Source organism: Manis javanica, chromosome 1 (assembly GCF_040802235.1).
Source record: "Manis javanica isolate MJ-LG chromosome 1, MJ_LKY, whole genome shotgun sequence".
Taxonomy (NCBI): Eukaryota; Metazoa; Chordata; class Mammalia; order Pholidota; family Manidae; genus Manis; species Manis javanica.
In genome coordinates, this window is record NC_133156.1 from 181,949,634 (window position 1) to 181,968,219 (window position 18,586).

At 38.1% G+C, this 18,586-nt stretch overlaps 1 protein-coding gene across 5 annotated transcripts in view; it reads left to right on the forward strand.

Annotated features, from left to right (window-relative positions):
* Window positions 1-18,586, forward strand: part of EXOC6B (exocyst complex component 6B) — a 640,335-nt gene that overhangs the window by 485,265 nt on the left and 136,484 nt on the right. For all 5 annotated transcript variants that reach the window (XM_037027188.2, XM_073211565.1, XM_037027190.2 and 2 more), the window contains one exon: window positions 6,971-7,044. In XM_037027188.2, the coding sequence (XP_036883083.1) occupies window positions 6,971-7,044 (74 nt within the window). The remainder of the gene's footprint in view (window positions 1-6,970; window positions 7,045-18,586) is intronic.

An 18,586-nucleotide genomic window follows, 5' to 3' on the forward strand; every position in this document is an offset into this window, starting at 1 on the left:
ATTAAGTTGATAGAAAGACTTAGATCAAATTTTAACTGGTTCACTGACTTAACATTTTTTCATCTGTATTTACAAATGTTCCTTTCAGTTGTAGGATTCTGGGTGTAGACAGGAGTCCTAGGCCATCTTTTGCTATTTTTTGGCAATTATTTTTCTGTGGAATATTAAGGTTAAGTCCAATGTCATGTGGCATGACATTTGTTCTACTGTGAAGTGATGGTCTTGATTTGCCACCACAAAGTTAAGGTAACTTTGCAAAGAATCACACAATGCAAAAATTACTCTGTTTAGTTGAGTGAATGCTAAAGTATCCTTATCCATTTAGAATATTATTTCTTTAGATAAAGAACAGCACTTTGTTTCTATAAAGGTACCCAGTGGCCCCTGGACTTTATGAACCCGTAGGAACTTAAGTATTATCTCCATCTTGTAAATCTTGAACAGAATTGTTTTCTAGTTTGCTTTGCCAGATTCAACCAATTTCATTAAACTCTTCACTGATTCTTCTTATATGTTAGACAAGACACAGAAATCAGCTTCTTCACTTTTCTAGGTTTCTTCATCATGAATGGCTTCCTCTCCAGGGGAGTGTGTGCTGTCGCTGCCTGCCTTTCCTCTCACCAGTGAAGTATATGGAGACTGAGCCAGATGGAGGCTGATTGGCCTGTTTACTTAGCAGCAGCATAAAAGCTCCTTCATTTCTTAGCTTACAGAAGATTAGTTCCTTATTAATTAAAAAGCCATGTCTTATCTGTCCTAATTTTGAATTGTCTTTCAGAGCAAAAGGAGCTTAGAGAATTTAACTTGAAGTATTAAACCTTAAAAGTAATTTATAAATCTTTTTGAAGTACTGGTTTGGCATTTGCATTGGATTTTATTATCAGTTTGAATCAGATTTCTGTCACAAAAACTTTGAGAGTAAGTTAGAATTAGCCTGTACTCTCCTCAGACCTTGCCGAGGTATGAGATCTAGTAAGTTATATTTTTAAGATATGTAAAAGCAAAGAATAGTTTACATTACAGCGAAATACCCTAGTAATTAAAGTTAGCTGTTTTTTATGATCACATGTCCATACAAGCACACTTATGCAAGTATCATCAGTTGACTCTCCAAGGAACAATTCCCTCCCAACCCCCTTTCTGTTCCCTTGTTATCTCTCTACCTAGTTCTTCCTTATGTTCTGTCTGATCTTTCTCTGACCAGCAGGGCCTTGTGTGGATTCCCTGTAGAGTCCATCAACTCCTCTCTGTAATTAGCTTAGTGGAGCCACTGTGAAGTGATGCAAGGAGGCCTTAGCTTCCCCAGAGCCGCACTTCGTAGTCTCGCACACTCCTTATCTATTACTCTAGGGAGCCAGATACCAGGAAACCATTATGTGAATACAGCAACAGCAGCTCTTATTTTTTCAAACCGACAAAAATCACATGTGACCTCATATGATCTTAAGATATAAACAAGTACCCAACATACTTTGGGTTCAAGGGTGCTAAATTTCTTTTCTCACCTGGCATTGTGGCCAAAACCAAACCCCTAATCCACTCAGTGAGGGCTCGTGGTGCCTTCTTATCCGTTGTCTGACCTGGAAGTTCAATGGGGGCAATAGTATACAATCTTATCCAGGGGCCTGTGGTTAAGTTTTTGTCCACTGTCTTTTCAACTTCCATTTGAACAAATTATGGTTCCCTCCAACAATTTTTATTTTACCTTTTTGCCAGATTGTACTCATTTTGCTTTTCTGAAATAAATATTACCTTGCTGTTCATCTTCCTCTGATAATTATTCTTGTTCTATGGACAATTTGCAAAGATTCAGAAGAATTAGTTTGATATTCTGTTTCTCACAACCTGCTTTTGGTAAACTCCCAAATGTCTTATCTGGATTTATAGCCTAAGGCAGTCATTTTGACTTTGCAAAGACCCTTCTAACTCTGACTAACTATTTTATTTTAATTAGGGTTCTATGCTCTTAAAAAAATATGTTTTGTTTTCCTCAGCCAAATGTGAATGTATCAGGTAAATTTAAAATGTGTTTATAAAGTTGTTTTTTCCTCCCACCTCTAAATTAATTTTTAATTAATTTACTTAATTTTAAGATCAGCTTCAAGAAGTCTAGAAAGCATTTTGAAATTGATAGAATCCCTCCTTTTTCTCCTTTGGTAATATCATTTCATTATAATGTGAAGATTAGAAATGCAAACCTACATGGTATTTGTGAGGAATTACTATTGTTTTTAAAAGTGATTGCCATACTTTATAGATTTAAGTGGATATGAGGATGTGAGGCAATGTTGGATATTTGGTAAGTAAAATACAGTTTTTAAAAAAATTTTCTTTACCCACTTATACCTTCACTTAACAATATGCCTTCTTTACTGTACCTTTTCCATCTCCTTTTTATTTTTCAAATGAAGAAATTTCCTGCATAAACTTCAATAAGTTGACAGTTTCTGCATTTTTCACCTTTGCAAGTTGGATCTTGGAGTCAGGCCCTGGTACTAGCTTCGACTCTGAGAGTTCATACTATGATTGGACAAGGACAGGGAAGAGCTGCTAGGGAAGCCAAGCTCTCTGAAGGATGGGCCTGTGCTGGTGAGGGGCTCCGCTAACCTGAACAAGTTTCCAGGAGGAAGCTTTCTTGCCAGCACCTCTGGAGCCCTTGACTCAGTCCCCAAGTAACACAAGATGATCAGAGGTAGAGTTTGGTTCTGTGTTAAATGGAGCAAGCACCTTGATATTCTTTTTTTTCTTTTAAGTAAAGTATCACTGATATACAATCTTATGTTGGTTTCAAATATGCAGCACTGTGGTTCAACAGTTACCCATATTATTAAATCCTCACCCCCTCCAGTGTGGTTACTATCTATCAACATAGTAAGATGTTAGTAAAGGACCATTAACTGTATACTCCGTGCTGTACTACCATCCCCATGACCAATGTATATTGTGATTATGTATTATTAGCACCTTGATGTTCTTGCAATGTTGAGAACTCAGGCTTTAGAACTCTGCAGAACTCCAGGCTTTGGAAACTTTCATGTTGGCTTAGGCCACTTAGAGACCGAAAACATACTACAGATCTTAGACTCAAGAAAGGAACTTGTCCATTGTGCCCATGTATCTGTTGGTTCTACCTGCCCACAATTGCATACATGTACCCCTTTTTGTGATACAAAAGAAGGAAGATTTTCATTCATGATTCTAAGAGAGGTTCCTTGTGTGTACATATAATCAATTTGTGTATGCATCCCAGTCCTACAGCAGCCCCCTCCCATGTGTGGTTTTCCTCCTCTTTCTGTAAAGCAACCTCTAGGAATTTGGGTGTGCATAGCAATAGCAGTTGCATATAATATTAAAACTTGAACAAGTTATATCTCTTGTTACCAGAGAAAGTACTACTAAATTAGCACAACTAAATTATTTTGGGATGTGACAATGTGTGTTTGTTCTTCTATGTCCTTTTCTCTGATTATAGAACTGGTCTGTATTTAGGTTAAAAGTTTAGAAAATATGAAGAATAAAACCCTCTTGTAATCTTCCTTTCTGTAATAGCTCCAGTTAACACTAAAATGAGTACTTACTATGATATTTTCTGCATATTGTATTTTATATTGTTGAAGCCAGCTTTATGCAAATTTATTTTTTTCAATATTCACACTTTATTATGCTATTAGTATTTTTCATATATCTAAAAAATTTACTCTAGGAGAACAATCATGTTTTTAAGGGTATATTGAGGCACAAAATTGCAGATCTATTTTATGCACTTAAGGAATTTTTAAAATAATACCAATGAAAATTATTGTGCTGTGGTTAATACAACAGTAATTAATCACATCACTTCCTCCAAGTGAAGAGTTTAAATATTTGCCTATAAATAAATTTGCAATGTCAACTCACCGACTCATTGCAGAATGGTAGCTGAATTTTTTCTAATATTTTATCCTAGATATAGAACAGTGTTTCTTAACCTTTGTTTGGTCCCCAACCCTCTGAGAATTCAGTAAAAGCTATGGACCTTCTTCCCAGAGAAATGCATATTCACACAAAAAACAAACTGTAATGATAATCAGTTATGATATGCCAGGCACTCTGCCAACTGCTTTACATGTGTTATTTAATTTAATCCTCATAGTAGCATTATAAGGAATGTATTGTTATCCTCACTTTTGAGATAAAGACATCAAAGCTTTAAAGAAATGAAGTAATTTTCCCATGCCCACAGAGCTAGAAACTGGGGTTCAAACATTGATTTTTCTGACTCCAAACCAAAGTCCATTCCCTCAGTCATTATTCACCTAATTTTAGGTAGCTCATAAATTCCTAAAGCCTGCTTATTGATACTGACATTAAGGACACCTTAATCTATCACAGCCCAAAGATTTTTATTGGTAGTAAAGAGTATGTGTGATTAATGAACTTGGTATTTTCAAAACTTATTTAATTAGTATATGAGTATTTGTTGAACATCTACTATTTTGAATACTTGTTAAGTTTGATAATATGTTTTTTTATCCCTAAAGAGTTTACTGTCTACATGGGAAAACAAGAATTACATATGTAAAACAATTTTAAAAAATACAAATGTGACTTTAAATATACAGTAATCATACATTTCCATAAGTTATACATGAGGATTAATGTTTTTGTCATACTTTGATGCAATTGCCATTCTTTGATTCCCTAATTTATAAAAAGGCAAATCAAATCTTAAAGGGCCACCATGTCCTCTGGGAACCTGGAATATTCAATGTGTCATAAAAATAAGGTCTATAAAATGAGACACTGAGAACTAAGCATATGTCACATCCAAATACCTGAGCGGTTTTGTCCACATCATCAGTTAGCCCTAGGGAGCATGCCCAATAAGGAGATTCAAGAATGTGTAACCAGCTCTTAAGCATTCAAACCAATGTTGAGTTGGACATGTGTAGGGCAGCAAAAAACCAGGATAACTCCTCACTGCATTTTGACTCAAATAAGGTTCCTACTGACAGGACTTCAGTACTTCAAATGGTGCAACATAGCCTTGAGTCATGAAGGATAATCTACCAACCTTGGATGAAATCATCAGGCATGGAAAGCTTATTTAAGCTGACCACCTGACAATCAAGGCTGTCAAAAAGAGTGGCTATGGCTATAATTCAAAGACCGGCTTTCTATAGGAGTGTAGTATGGGAAAGTTGTACATGTGACTCAAGCAGCTGCCGTATACAGAGTTATCACAAATAATGGCTATTGTAAATATGAAGGGTGGATTATATCAAACTTTCTATTAACATGATCCTTATCAAGTGTTTGTACAGTTTTAGAATTTTACTTTTAAAACTCAAATCATTTGGACTATATGATGGAATTAATTTATAAATGGCACTTGAATTTTCTTTTGAAAAGAAACAGTGTTGCTAATCATGCTATATAGTTTATCACCTTCCACTTATGATACTCATTTTTAGTTTAAATGTCTAAAATAAGAATATTTTGAGTATGGTTGTAAAAATACATTCTGCTGTACTTTAATTAGTTTAATAAATTGTAGTAAGTTTCATTTCACATAATGTTTCTGTAATACCTGCAACTTAAATTGTTAACATTACTTTTTAAAGCAAGGCAAGGATTTTATGAAAAAACTATGTTTAAGCCTAGATGGAAAATATTTTTAAAGAACAGAAATTCCTATCATTGTTCAGCAATCATCATTTGAATCTATGCAGCTACCAGACATATAGGCAAATATCTGAATGGATTTAATTTAATTTTAAAAGAGAAATGATGATACCAACTCAATAATTTCTTAATTCCATTCCTGGATAAAAATATAATTGAAAGAAAAACATTCCTTTTCATATTTGCTTTGAGCAGATACTTGAGTTCTTTTGGGGGTAAGTAGTAGATTGATGTTAAATGTCCATCATACTTTGGCTTCACAGAGAAAGTTCAAGATACAGTAATTTTTATCCAAACTTTTGAATTTGCTGTGTGCACGTGTGTGTGTATATGTCGGGGGCTCACACAAGACCTTTTGATTTCATAATAAGCAGAGCTTAGGGACAATAAAACTTGACATTCTTAACTGTTACTAGTATTTGTCCCTACAGCCCTGTGTAGTTACCTTCTTCTTAATGATGTAGAAGCCGGAGTCATAAACTGAGCATGTACCCAAGGCGCTACCATAAATTGCAAATAGCATTAATGTGGTCTTTTCCGCCTAGGACTAAATTGGGGTAGAAGAAAGAGAAAAAAAGAATTTTTGAAAGTGAAATAGAAGTCAAGGACAAAGAACACAGTAGAAGGATGGACATGTGCAAATGTTCCCTAAGCTTTCACAGTGAAATTTATTTAGATGGGCCTTTTCATATCTGCAAATACTCGTTTGCTGAAGAGGCAAACACTGGATCGGGCAGCCTCTGCTGCCGGTGTGTGTGTCTGTGTGTGTGTGTGTTGGCAATAATGCGCTCATGAGATAATACAAATAATCAGTGAAGGAATAATTAATGATGTGGCAGGGAATATTTTTTGATAAATGCTTGGGGAATGAGGTGACAGGCGTGAAATTAGAAAATTCCTTCAGCGATCTAAAATATAAATAGCTCTCGGAACTGAAAAGAGTTTCACAGCTGAAGATTTTATTGTGTTGAGAGGAAAAACTTTTTTCTCTCCCCCACTCCCTCCTCCTTTGCAAGTTGTTTGTCCATTCACAAAACAAATACTCTGAAGCCCAGCGCAGCTCATGGGAATAAATTTCAGGTCGAATTAGTACAGTTTCCTTGCTGTCAGGATGCTGGAATTAATGGTGTTTTGATGACACGAATTTTGAAGGGCAAACAAAGAGGCTGAAGGGAGAGAGACATGACTCCTTAGAAGCCTGGTCCTCCTCTCCCCCAGCCTCTCTTGTCTTCCCTGTCATCCGTCTGCCAATCTCCCTGTCCATGGTTAGTTAAAGGCGCTTTTTATCCTCTTTTCTTTCCCACAGAGTTTGCCAGATCCGGCCCGGTGCCTGGGTTCCAGGAGGACACGCTGCAGTTGGCCTTCATCGACTTGAGACAAGTAAGTCTTTGTGTTTTTGTTTTTTGTTTTTCTTTTAAGATGTGTGACTGAAGACCATCAGGTCTTAAGGAAAAGGAGAGGGGAGGGGGGTTGGTGTTGGCGATTCACACTGGAGACCTAAGGGTTTTCCCCTGTGTTTGAGGCCACCTCTTTTATTTAGTTATCTGGGATCCTTAGCTATGGTGGAGTTAAAGGTTTTGTGGGTGGAAGGGAGGGCAGGAGGTGGGAGGAGGGACCCTGAGAGTACAGGGACTCAAGTGACCCTCAAGTGATGTGACCCATTGTGTTGTAGTTGGCTTCTGCAGACACAGCAAAAAGATAACTCAGCAAACCCATGCTAAGCAGGTGCACTGAGGCAGAGCCTGCCTGCCTGGACGACTTTTGTTTGCAGATAATGAGGGCAGCAGCATTTGAGAAAAATGGAATGTTTTACATTCTGGGTTGTTGGTTTGGCTTGTTGACTTTTTCTGTTGCCTTTGGTCTTCCCATCCCTTCCTCTGTAGAATGTGGTCAGCCATGAGTGGCTAAGTGGTCATTGCAGAAGATGATTTGCAAAGGCCCTGACCAGTCGGGCTGATGGGCAACCCTATGAAAGTGATGTGACGGAAGTCAGTACTTAGGCATACCTGGGCTTCGCAAGCCCATCCGATAGAAAGAGGCATTCTGTAGGGCTGTTGCTTGCAGATTGAAATGGGTGGGTTGGTAGGCCTTGATGGTTTGGGTATAGAGAGGTAGGATGGGCGGGGGCCCAAAGAGGGAGAGAGTTAACTGGGCTCTGTCATCTCTTCACTCTGAAGATGGATGGGGTTGGATAGAAAGTGTGAATGAAATACGAATCAATGACTGATGCTTCTCTCCTATTAAAACAATCTTTTTTTTTTTGTCTGTTTTAAAAAGGGGGCTGGCTTTGTTTCTCCTGCCATAATGATTCAGTGCCTCTTGTTTTCAGAGCTGACATAGTTTGCATTCTGAAAACTTCTAGATGCCTAGGGTATTTCTTAAAGCTGTAGGACCCCTTGTATCAGTAGTCTCCTTACCACTGGGATTTGATTCATGCTGAACAGCTTTTAACCCATAATGGATGGCCTGAGCTACCCCTGAATCCTTGTGGATGGGTGGTGTAATCTGTCATCTGATGACAATTCTGGAAAGCCCTTTTAAGCAGAAAACAGAAAATTGTGTCTCTATAGACCCGCCAAAGTTTGAGGATTCAGACCGTGTCCCAGAAACGTGTGTCAACTTAATATTTGGGGGCCGAGGTGGGCGTTCTTTTATACATAAAGGCTTTCCCAGTGTGGTCGCAAATGGAGCTGGGTATCTCTTTCCTCACTTAAGACCTTTCACCTATGGATTTAGCAACTCAACTGAGACATTCAGGTTTTAACCCCTTGGCTGAAGTAAGGATGAAAGATCGGGATTTGGCTTTAGAGTTTTTGAAGCCGTATCAGTTGGACTTTTGTCCCCTGTTTCTTCTCAGAAACTTCTGAGCCAATTGGCTTTTCTTGGAAAGCAGAAATTGAATTTCACTGGAGAAATACATCCAAGGAAAAAATTTTCCTTTCCCACTATTCAGGAGAAAGAAGTGTGGTCATTCTCTCTAGTTTGTGGTTTTGGTCCCTATGGAAAGCAACTGGTGTTCACAGAAAATGTTAACTAAGGGAGTAAGTTAGAAAGCTCAGCCAGAATAAGGTGGATCTGAGCCGGGGATGAATGCTCAAGTGCTTGTGAGCTCTCAGGGAGCTGTGTTGTTTATACTCAAGTTCCTATTTTCTATCACATTTCTGTTCTCAGAGTTTCTTTTATGATGTTTTATCAGTAGAAACCAAAACTCCAAAATTTTACTAGTAATGAAAGAGTATGCCTCTTCCTATTGAATCTATCACCTAATTTCTATTTATATCTGTCTCTGTTAGAGCAGCTTAAATTTTACTAACTTAGATCCTTTGAAAAACTTTCCCAGCTATCAGGCTGTAGCTCCTTATTAGTAGGCCTCAGGTAGGTTGAATAATTGTAAGGAAAATTATCCTTCCCTATGCCATGCTGAAAATACTGATCTCTTTGCAGTTCATCTTAGTCATTTTCATAACTTACTTAAAGTGAGCATCTTTTCAAAAGGAGATTTCTCCTGAACTGTGGAGATGTTCAGACTATAAAAAGAAAGACTGGGAGTTTGCTTCCAAAGGAGATATCTTGACCTCAAATAAGGCATAATTAAGTGTCCCTGAATCTGTTGTCTCTTTGCATATCCTCTTCTGAACGCTGTAATTTTGGGGTTGGAGGCTAATCTTAACAATCATGTGGTATAACCTTTGGCTTGATATTTGAAGCCCTGTACCTCACCTTAGACTGTGCTTTTGAATACCCCTCTTGAAGAGAACTCACTGCTGCAAAGCAGCAAGGTCCACTTTAGGACAGTCTTATTATTAGAAAGATGTTTCTTTAGTTGGCTAAAGTCTGTCTCACTTCACTTTGACCCTTTTTAAAAATTTTTCATTAACACACGCCAAATTTGGGGCTGGGCTTTCTATCCTGATTTCTTGAGCTTCCTATCTGCTTGTAATTGAGTCTTTTTTTACAAGTAGTATTGTTCCCCATTCCCCATCTAGTCCTTGTATGGTTGATTTCATGGGCCAAAATCAGAGACTTTACTCTCTTTGGTCTACGTTTTTCTCTTAGACGTATTATTAACAACATAGATTTTTATGATTCTAGCCTATCTAAGCCTTTTAGGTCCTAATTCAGTTATCCAGCTTATTAACTGATTTAATCATTGTGCCTGTTATTAGTCAAAGAAATAGTCAAAGATAACAGAATTAAACAGCAATAGCAAAAGTTAAAGAAGCAGTTCAAGTTAAGGCAAGTTAGGGTATGTCCCCAGTACAGCAAGTACTTACATAGTAAAGCAAGGACATCCTTTTGCTGTCATTGACTGTCTTGGCCTCACTGGTTCCTGAAGATATTCATTCTGATCATGCTTTCAGGTTCTGTTGCTTTAGAATGTTGCAGACACTATCAGTTGAATGATAATTTTTCAGATATCATGGAATATTTAATGAAACCATCTCTGTATAGACTATATAATAGCAGAGTGTCATTTAAAGCTATAGAATTTCGTTAGGAAGCAAATTAGATGTGGGTAGTGAAGCTATTCATCCTTTTGCACCTGTCCTGGTTATTCTGTTTCCTACTTAAGGGAAAGAGTGAATGACATATTGAATATACAAGCTTTCATGATATTTCACATTTGTATAGCACTTCAAAGTTAAAGTACATTTACATACATATCTCATTTGTCAGATTTCTGAGTTTAGAAAATCAGTGTTGTTAATAGTGAGTTAGATAGTACAAATCCAAATCTCCTTCTTTCCCATTTTATACTTTCTAAATTTCCAAGTTCGTAAAAGTAGGGTTACAGTACAACTTCACATTCATATACGAAATATTGAAGTTTGGGTTAATGCTAGATATTGAGGACAACTTACGAGCTAGCTTATTACCTGTCTTGAAGTGTCATGTACACACCAAGTAATAGAAATTGCTTGTCTTTTATGATTCTTAATTGGGAATTACAACACAAGGCCAATAGATTCTCAGTAGTTATTTGATACTTTAATAGTACTAGGGTATATATTTTTCTTCTGTTGTCAAACATTAGTAGATAATACTGATGAACACCAGGATTGACTTCAATTGATTATCATTTCAGTTAATTTTATCAAACTCTTGAGTGTCTACTGTGAACAAAGCACATCCTAGGTGCTGGGGGGGAATACACAAAAGAATATAATACAGTCTCTGTCCACCAGGTGATCAGAAATTGTTAGTTCTAATATAAGACATATTGTGATAAGTACTGCATTGTAAGGATAAAACCAATGCGTATGTTTGGATTATTTCAGTAACCTTTGCTGCATAACAAATCACCCCAAAGCATATTGGCTTAAAACAAGAATCATTTGTTTAGCTCAGCTTTCTACAGATGGGCAATTTAGGATAGGTTCAGTGGGCTCACTCATCCTTTGAGATCAGCTGCCAGACTGATTAGGGACTGCATGGTCTAGGATGCCTTAGCTAGGCCGACTCCTCTCTCTGCTCTATGTGCTCTCTCATTCACTAGCCACCTAACCCAGGCTTATTCACATGGCATCTTGGCAGGTTCCAAGACAGCAAGAAGAAATGTGCAAACCCCTTAACGTCTACACTTGGAACTAGTAAACCATCATTCCCACCACATTCTAGAGCTGGTCACAAGGTCAAACTGAATTCAAGGAATGAAGAAATAGACTCCAGCTTATACTCTATTTGTGATACAAGACTTTTATATAAATGATACAAAATAAATCAAATCAAGAGCAAGATTGTATCTTTAAGTCCAAGAAGAGGCTTAAGTGGAGAGGCTTCTGTGAGCCTAAGTAGTGTAAATGGCCAACATAGAAAAGACTAGGAACAACAAATGCTGGTGAGGATGCCAAGAAAGGGGAACCCTCCTACACTGTTGGTGGGAATATAAACTAGTTCAGCCATTGTGGAAAGCAGTATGGAAGTTCCTCAAAAAACTAAAAATAGAAATACCATTTGACCCAGGAATTCCACCTCTAGGAATCTTCCCTAAGAATGCAGGATTCCCGATTCAAAAAGACATATGCACCCCTATGTTTATCACAGTGCTATTTACAATAGCCAAGAAATGGAAGCAACCTAAGTGTCCATCAGTAGATGAATGGATAAAGAAGAGGTGGTACATACTCAGAATGGAATATTATTCAGCCATAAGAAGAAAACAAATCCTATCATTTGCAACAACATGGATGGAGCTAGAGGGTATTATGCTCAGTGAAATAAGCCAGGCGGAGAAAGACAAGTACCAAATGGTTTCACTCATTTGGGGAGTATAACACCAAAGCAGAAACTGAAGGAACAAACAGCAGCAGACTCACAGAACCCAAGAATGAACTAACAGTTGCCAAAGGAAAAGGGATTGGGGAGGGTGGGTGGGAAGGGAAGGAGAAGGGGAATAAGGGGCGTTACGATTAGCACACATAATATAAGGGGGAAGCACGGGGAAGGCAGCATAGCACAGAGAAGACAAGTAGTGACTCTATAGCATCTTACTATGCTGATGGACAGTGACTGTAATGGGGTATGTGGTGGGGACTTGAGAATGGGAGGAATCTAGTAACCACAGTGTTGCTCATGTGATTGTATATTAATGATACCAAAATAATAAAGAAAAAGCAAGTTAGGCATTGAAGAGGAAAAAAGATCATTCAAACATAGAAGATAGCTCATTTTAAGTTTTGTTTAAAAATGTGTGTTTATGTGTGTTGATTTAACTGCATTCTAGATGACCTTTCCTCCTTTAGGGATTAGGCTAATCTCTTTAAACCTACATTTCTTAATTTCTCTTCTTTATTCCTTGTTTTACTGTGGAGCTTCCTCATAGACCTTTTCTTTTATGTCCTGTACTTCTCATCAAATGCTGCTCATTATGGGCTACCCCTGACATGCCACATTTCTGTCGTTCACATTCATTGTGAGGGTATCTTAACTTCCTCAGGTAATTATTAATCATTTAATTTATGGCTGTTCACCTTATATACTTGACCAACAGGAAAGGGTTTGAGTGGGTTCTTTTCTTTAGTAACATCACATTATTTTCTGTTCCTTGGCCTCCACTGTTATTTACTTCCAATATACATATGTTTTATAAAGCTGAATGAACTAGGTTGAGACGTTGCATCAGATCTTCTGAATGGAGCTTGTTGGCAACAACTATTGTGCAGCAAAGCCATCCCAAGATATCTGCGGCTTTTTTTAGATTGAGCTGGTGACATTCCCTCTAGGCCAGTTATTCCCCAATTTCTAAACCTTTAGTCTAAAGTAAACACAGTGCATTTCCATTGCAGGCACTTAATGTGCCTTAAAAACAGCTATAGGACCTAAGAGAAATAACTGTATATTCCTTTGGAGATGCTGAACAAATTCTGGTACTATTCCTGTATGAGGGGTTTAGGTAAAATCAGGTACTGTCAGTTACCAGCAGGTAGGTAGGGAAACTTGAGAACAGCTCAAGGACCTAATTAGTTAGAACTGCCCCTCCTATTGCCCACCCTATCTTGATCCTATTCAGTAAAATTTGGAGTTTTGCATCAAACTGCCTTCCTTTCTCTTTTGTCCTGCCCCCAAGTCTAATGAACAACAATTCCTGCAAAGAGGAACACCCGCCCCCCCCCCCTTTTCTTGACTACTCTTGGCTCATATGGAAAAATCTTTGCTTAATAATCACTTATATTTTATCCTCAGTAGAACGCCAGTTTATCTATTTTTTGAAAATCTGATTTTGTATGTTACAGCATGTAACAAAGTAATAGTCAATAGAATTTCTTTTTTGATGGTTCACCCTAACAAACCCTAGGAGCCTAAAGTAGGAGGCTGGGTAGGGAAGGGCAGACCCACATCTTAAAAGACCTCAGGTGGCAGTCTTCTATTTTTCATCACAACTGGTAAGATGTACTTAACAGGAAGAAAGTCATGTACCACATGTACTTCTTAGTACTGGTCCTTAACCTGCTAAAGTGTAAATTGGAGGTGTTTTCTGGGTGTCCGGTAGTTTTCCCAAGTGTTTACTGAGAAGTTGCTGAGGAGTCATGGTGGAGAAGATGAGAGGTATGGGGGTAGGTAGGAGAATGTTTTTATGAAAGGATATTCTTGGTGGAGGAAAATAGAATTGTGTGCATTACCCTGTAGTAGTGAAGCATATGGACCAGTAATGTCAGCAGAAATACTCTCCAAGTGCTCACTTGAGAATTCTTTTGACCTTCATATTTTATATGACCTTGAATAATGGCCTGCAACTCTGGGAGTCATCTACACCAGAGTCAGAAATCAAACAGCTTGGTAACTTACGGATTTGGAAGATGGCATTACTGTGACTGATGCGGATGATGGGGTTGAAAGGAATAGTTTAATACATAAAGCACATTATCTTTGAAAAGACTGTCGACTCTACCTGTGTGATAGCTTGAGTCTGTAAAAAAACTACAAATAGGGAAATTTCTGGGAATAGATACTTCAGAGCCAGACCTTTGACCTCATATAAGCCAACACTGGATCAGCATACACAGGATGGGGCACAGATAATGTCTTCAGCCACCAGGATGCTGCTGTGGCCTCTGCAAACCAGATATCTCTCTTTACCTTGCTTGGGGCATTAGTAACTACACCCATCATGGAAAATTTATAGAAAGAATTGCCAGTAATATGTGACACATTCTGGGATTTATTGGATGTCCTTGGTTGATTGGAGCAAAGTCTATTCTAGAACTGCTGAGACTTTGTCTCACCTCATACCAACCTCTGAACCAGGGAGGAGGTGAGCTCAGAAATTCTGTCTCAGGGCTTTTTTTGATTTAACACAGAATCCATTTTTTCCAGACCAAGATCTCATGAAATAATATCCAAGCAGAGTACAATTCTGTGTTATAGAAAATCATGTAAGATGTCATTTAAGTGCTAGGAAAAGACCCAGACATTTAATAGGCCAAATGACATCATACCATGTTAGAAAGGCTATTTTCTATTCATTATCGTCTCACATTAGAAATAATTTTAGCAGCTCACAAGTCTAATTTCTTAAAATCTCACAGAGTTGTTTCAGGATGGTGGGAATCAGAAGAGAGGGAATAAGTATTAATAGTGGATGTTAACCACATTAAGACCCTTGTCTTTTAAGACTTACATGATTTTAGACTCCTCATTGATTTTTTTTTTTTTAATAAAGAGCAGTTGGGTTCCTTGAAGGGAAGGTTCAAAGTCTGATGAATTCTACTGTGTATTTCCCAGGGTCTCCACCTTTCCTCAGAGGGGAAGCACCACAGCCAGAAATGTGGGCTGCAGACCCTTGGTTCTTTGCATAGTTGTGCTAGGTTAAGAGGTAGCTTCTGAGCCTCTTTGAGGGGCCTCCTTTTTAGGGAGGTTGTGTGTCTGGAAATGCTGACTCATGAATGTAGATACTATGGGCCCTGTCACAGAACTTAAGCTATATTAATAGTAGATATGTGGAGACAAGCAGTAGGTGAAAGACCTTCTCTCTGTGAGGAAGAGTTGTGAATGACCTTTTGGGTAGCAGGAGACACACCACCAGGTTTTTGATACATTTTTCCCATGAATGATACACTGAGCTTAACCTTTGACTCATGGGTCTCCCAGGCTCACATTATCCATTGTTGCTGTCAACCCATATTGCACAGTCTTGGGTTGGATGGGAAGTCTAATCTAAAACTTGGTTGGCAGAGTTGTCCAGCATTTCCTACTTTAACCCAGAGACAGAACTCTGCCTCTTAGAGGTTCCACCAGAGTATAGAACAGCCTTACCAATAGATGCTAGAAGGACCTTGCCCCCAAGTGTGAGTCCAACAGTCTGTGACAACCCTCCTACCCCTTTGTTACAATAGAATGAAATGTGGGCATGGTTCTAGCAATACTCCAAGCTTCATAGCAAAGGCTGTCAGTTCAGAGACTAGAGTTTCATTCCATGTCAGCTCTTGTGTGAAGACCTAATTACTATAGTTTATAATAAGTCAGCCGACAATTTCTTCCTTAGCTCATAGACAGCAGTGGTGATTCTCTGTTGCTCCATCAGAAGAAACCTAGGTAATCTGTGAGCAAGCATGCCAGACTAGCCGGAAGCACTGTACCGCCCACTCTCTGCTTCTCCTCCTGTGGTTTCTCCCTTACCTGCAACACAAAGCATGAATATAAACCTGGAATTGGTGAATTTCTGAGACAGTCACATCTTCGGTAGAAAGAACAGGAGAGCTGTCACCAATGAAGTTGCCTGGGAGTAGCAGTGGTATCAGAGGCTGTTGTGGTAGTACTGGCTGAATTAGAGCCTACTAGGTTCTGAACACAAAGTTCATCTCCATTAACTGCCCAGTGTCCTGCTCGTGGCCACTCATAGGCCAAGGAAAGGGCAGCAGAGCCAGTGGGAACGCTTTCTAACTACTGCATCCTACTGATGGCCGCTGGAGGGCAGCAGAGAGTGACAACAAAGGGCTAGATTTAGGGAATTGGGGCATATTTCAGTTTGCATAGAAAGAAGCCCCCTTAGTATAAGAGAATTAGCTATGTGGGAGCCACAGTTAGTGATAAGCATGGGCCCCTGGGCAATAAAGACCAAAAAAAGCATCCAGAACCCTGATCTGAAGGCAATTCAGGAACCAGGAATGGGTAAAGAAATGAGGCAGGACTGACTGGAAAAGGGGAACCAGAAAGTAAGGGGAGGGGACCAAAAATCAAGTATCAAGTCCCAAGGGGACAAGCAAAGATGGAACAGGAGCCAAATGAAAGAAAGAACTACAATGGTAGACAAGCCAAAGTGAGTGATTTGAGAAGACGAAGGTACCGTCAGGAAAGGCTGCTTCTCTGAGGCCACCATACCAGGAAGGGTCCGTATCAGTAAGCCGAGCACTGCGAAGGGGCCAGTTTCAGACACAGCCAAGCAGCCAAGTTACTCTTATAGTAACTCCTCCTTGATTAGCCAGGATAGTTTCTTCTTGGTCATTTCAAGAGCAAAATAACTCATTGAGAATGTGGAGAAAGAGATGCTTATGACTTTTAAGATGTGACTAAGGGATTCTATGCATAGAATGAAATTGAACTTGGGCATGTAGCCCATCTGGATAGCATTGGTGTGAAAGGACAGCTCACTTTCCTAGATTAGCTTCTGATGTTTCCTTTTCATATTTTATACTAAAACATTTGCTAAGAATATCCAGTGGAAAAGAAAAACTGGCTCTCTCAACTAGTTATATAGGCAAAATCCCAATCAATCCAGGGACTTAGGATCTGTTCCCAGTAGGTTAGCAGAGAGCTGTTTGGAGTCTGTTCTAAATGCTGAGCACTTAGTAGTTTTTCCAACCCCTTAAGTATGGAGAAAGAAAATTTTTGCTTGACCTATTAACCTTCCAGTGTCTCCCTTCCATATTTCAACCCCTTAAACATCAGGAAAATGGACTCCTGTACCCACAAATTTCAGGAGCCCTGCACTGGTGTTAGGACAGCATAGTGGTTAAGAAGTTGGGAATTGGGCAGACCTAGGTTTCTTGCGGTGATGTTTGGGCAATCCTTTGACCTCTCTTAAGATGTAGTTTCCTACTATCTTTGACTGTATGCTTACCAAACAATAAGTAACATGATTACTTTATGTTATTTCATACTTACTCCAGCATTATAAGACTTAAAAGTTATAAAAATCTTAAGTAGGTTAGTTCATAAATATAACAAATGAATGACTAAATAAATTATAATATACCCATATAAAGAAATGTCACTTATCAGTAAAAAGGAAAAAGCTATTGATATATCCAATTCTAGATTGTTATAGTACATTCTAGGATTTAATGTTCTTTTTATACCCTTAGTGTTTGTTTTCTTTCAGCATAATGTTTTAGGATTCATTGAAAGTATTGGATGTATCAATAGTTCATTTATTTATTGGTAAGTGCTATTCTTGCTATGTTTAGGAACAGCTTGGAACATTAGGAACATTTTACTGTTTCCAGTTTTGGACTATTATGAATAAGGCTGCTCTGGACATTCATATACAAGTATGTATGTGGATATATGTTTTTCTTTCTCTTGAGTAGTACTAAGAGTGGGATTGTTGGGTCTATGGTAAATGGATATTTAACGTTTCTTTTAAATGTAAACTGTTTTTCCAAAGCAGTTGTACCATTTTCCATACCCATCAGCAGTGAATGAGAGTTCCAGGTATTCCACATTCTCTTTAATACTTGCTTTGACAGTCTTGCATTTGTTAGTTTATTGAGGGTTATATTACATATAGTAAACTTCATCCTTCCTACATATACAGCTCTATAAATTTTTATAAACTTATAGGAATTGTGAAACCACTACCAAAATGAAGATGCAGAATATTTCCATTCCTCAAAAAATTCTTTTATTCCTCTCTTCAGTGAGTCTCCTCTTTCCACTCCTAGTTCCTGGTAATGACTGTTATGATCGCTGATGGTATAATTTTGTCAGAAAAATAAAATTTCACATATACATGGAATCATACTTTTAATTTTGTTCTTTTTCATCTGGCAGGATGCTGTTGAAATTCATTCATATTGTTGCATGTATTAGTAGTCTGTTCATTTTTATGGCAGAATAATATTCCATTATAGGGATTGTTTACTCTTACTCCCAGTTTGGGGATATCATGAATTAAGCCACAAAAAACATTTGTATAAAGCTTCTTATATTTTTATTTCTCTAGAGTAAATACATAGCAGTTAGATTACAAGGTCATATAGTAAGTATATATTTAACTTTATAAGAAACTATTCAGAAGATTGGAGACTGTTGAGAATTAGGCTTGGGATTGATTAATGATTGTGCATTGAGTCCCCTATACAGAATTTTATTGTTGTTAACAACCATATGATCAATAAATATGAGAGATGCCCTCTCAAAAAAAAAAAAAAAGAAACTATCAAGCTGTTTTCTAAAGTGGCTTTGCCATTTTGCCTTTCTACCA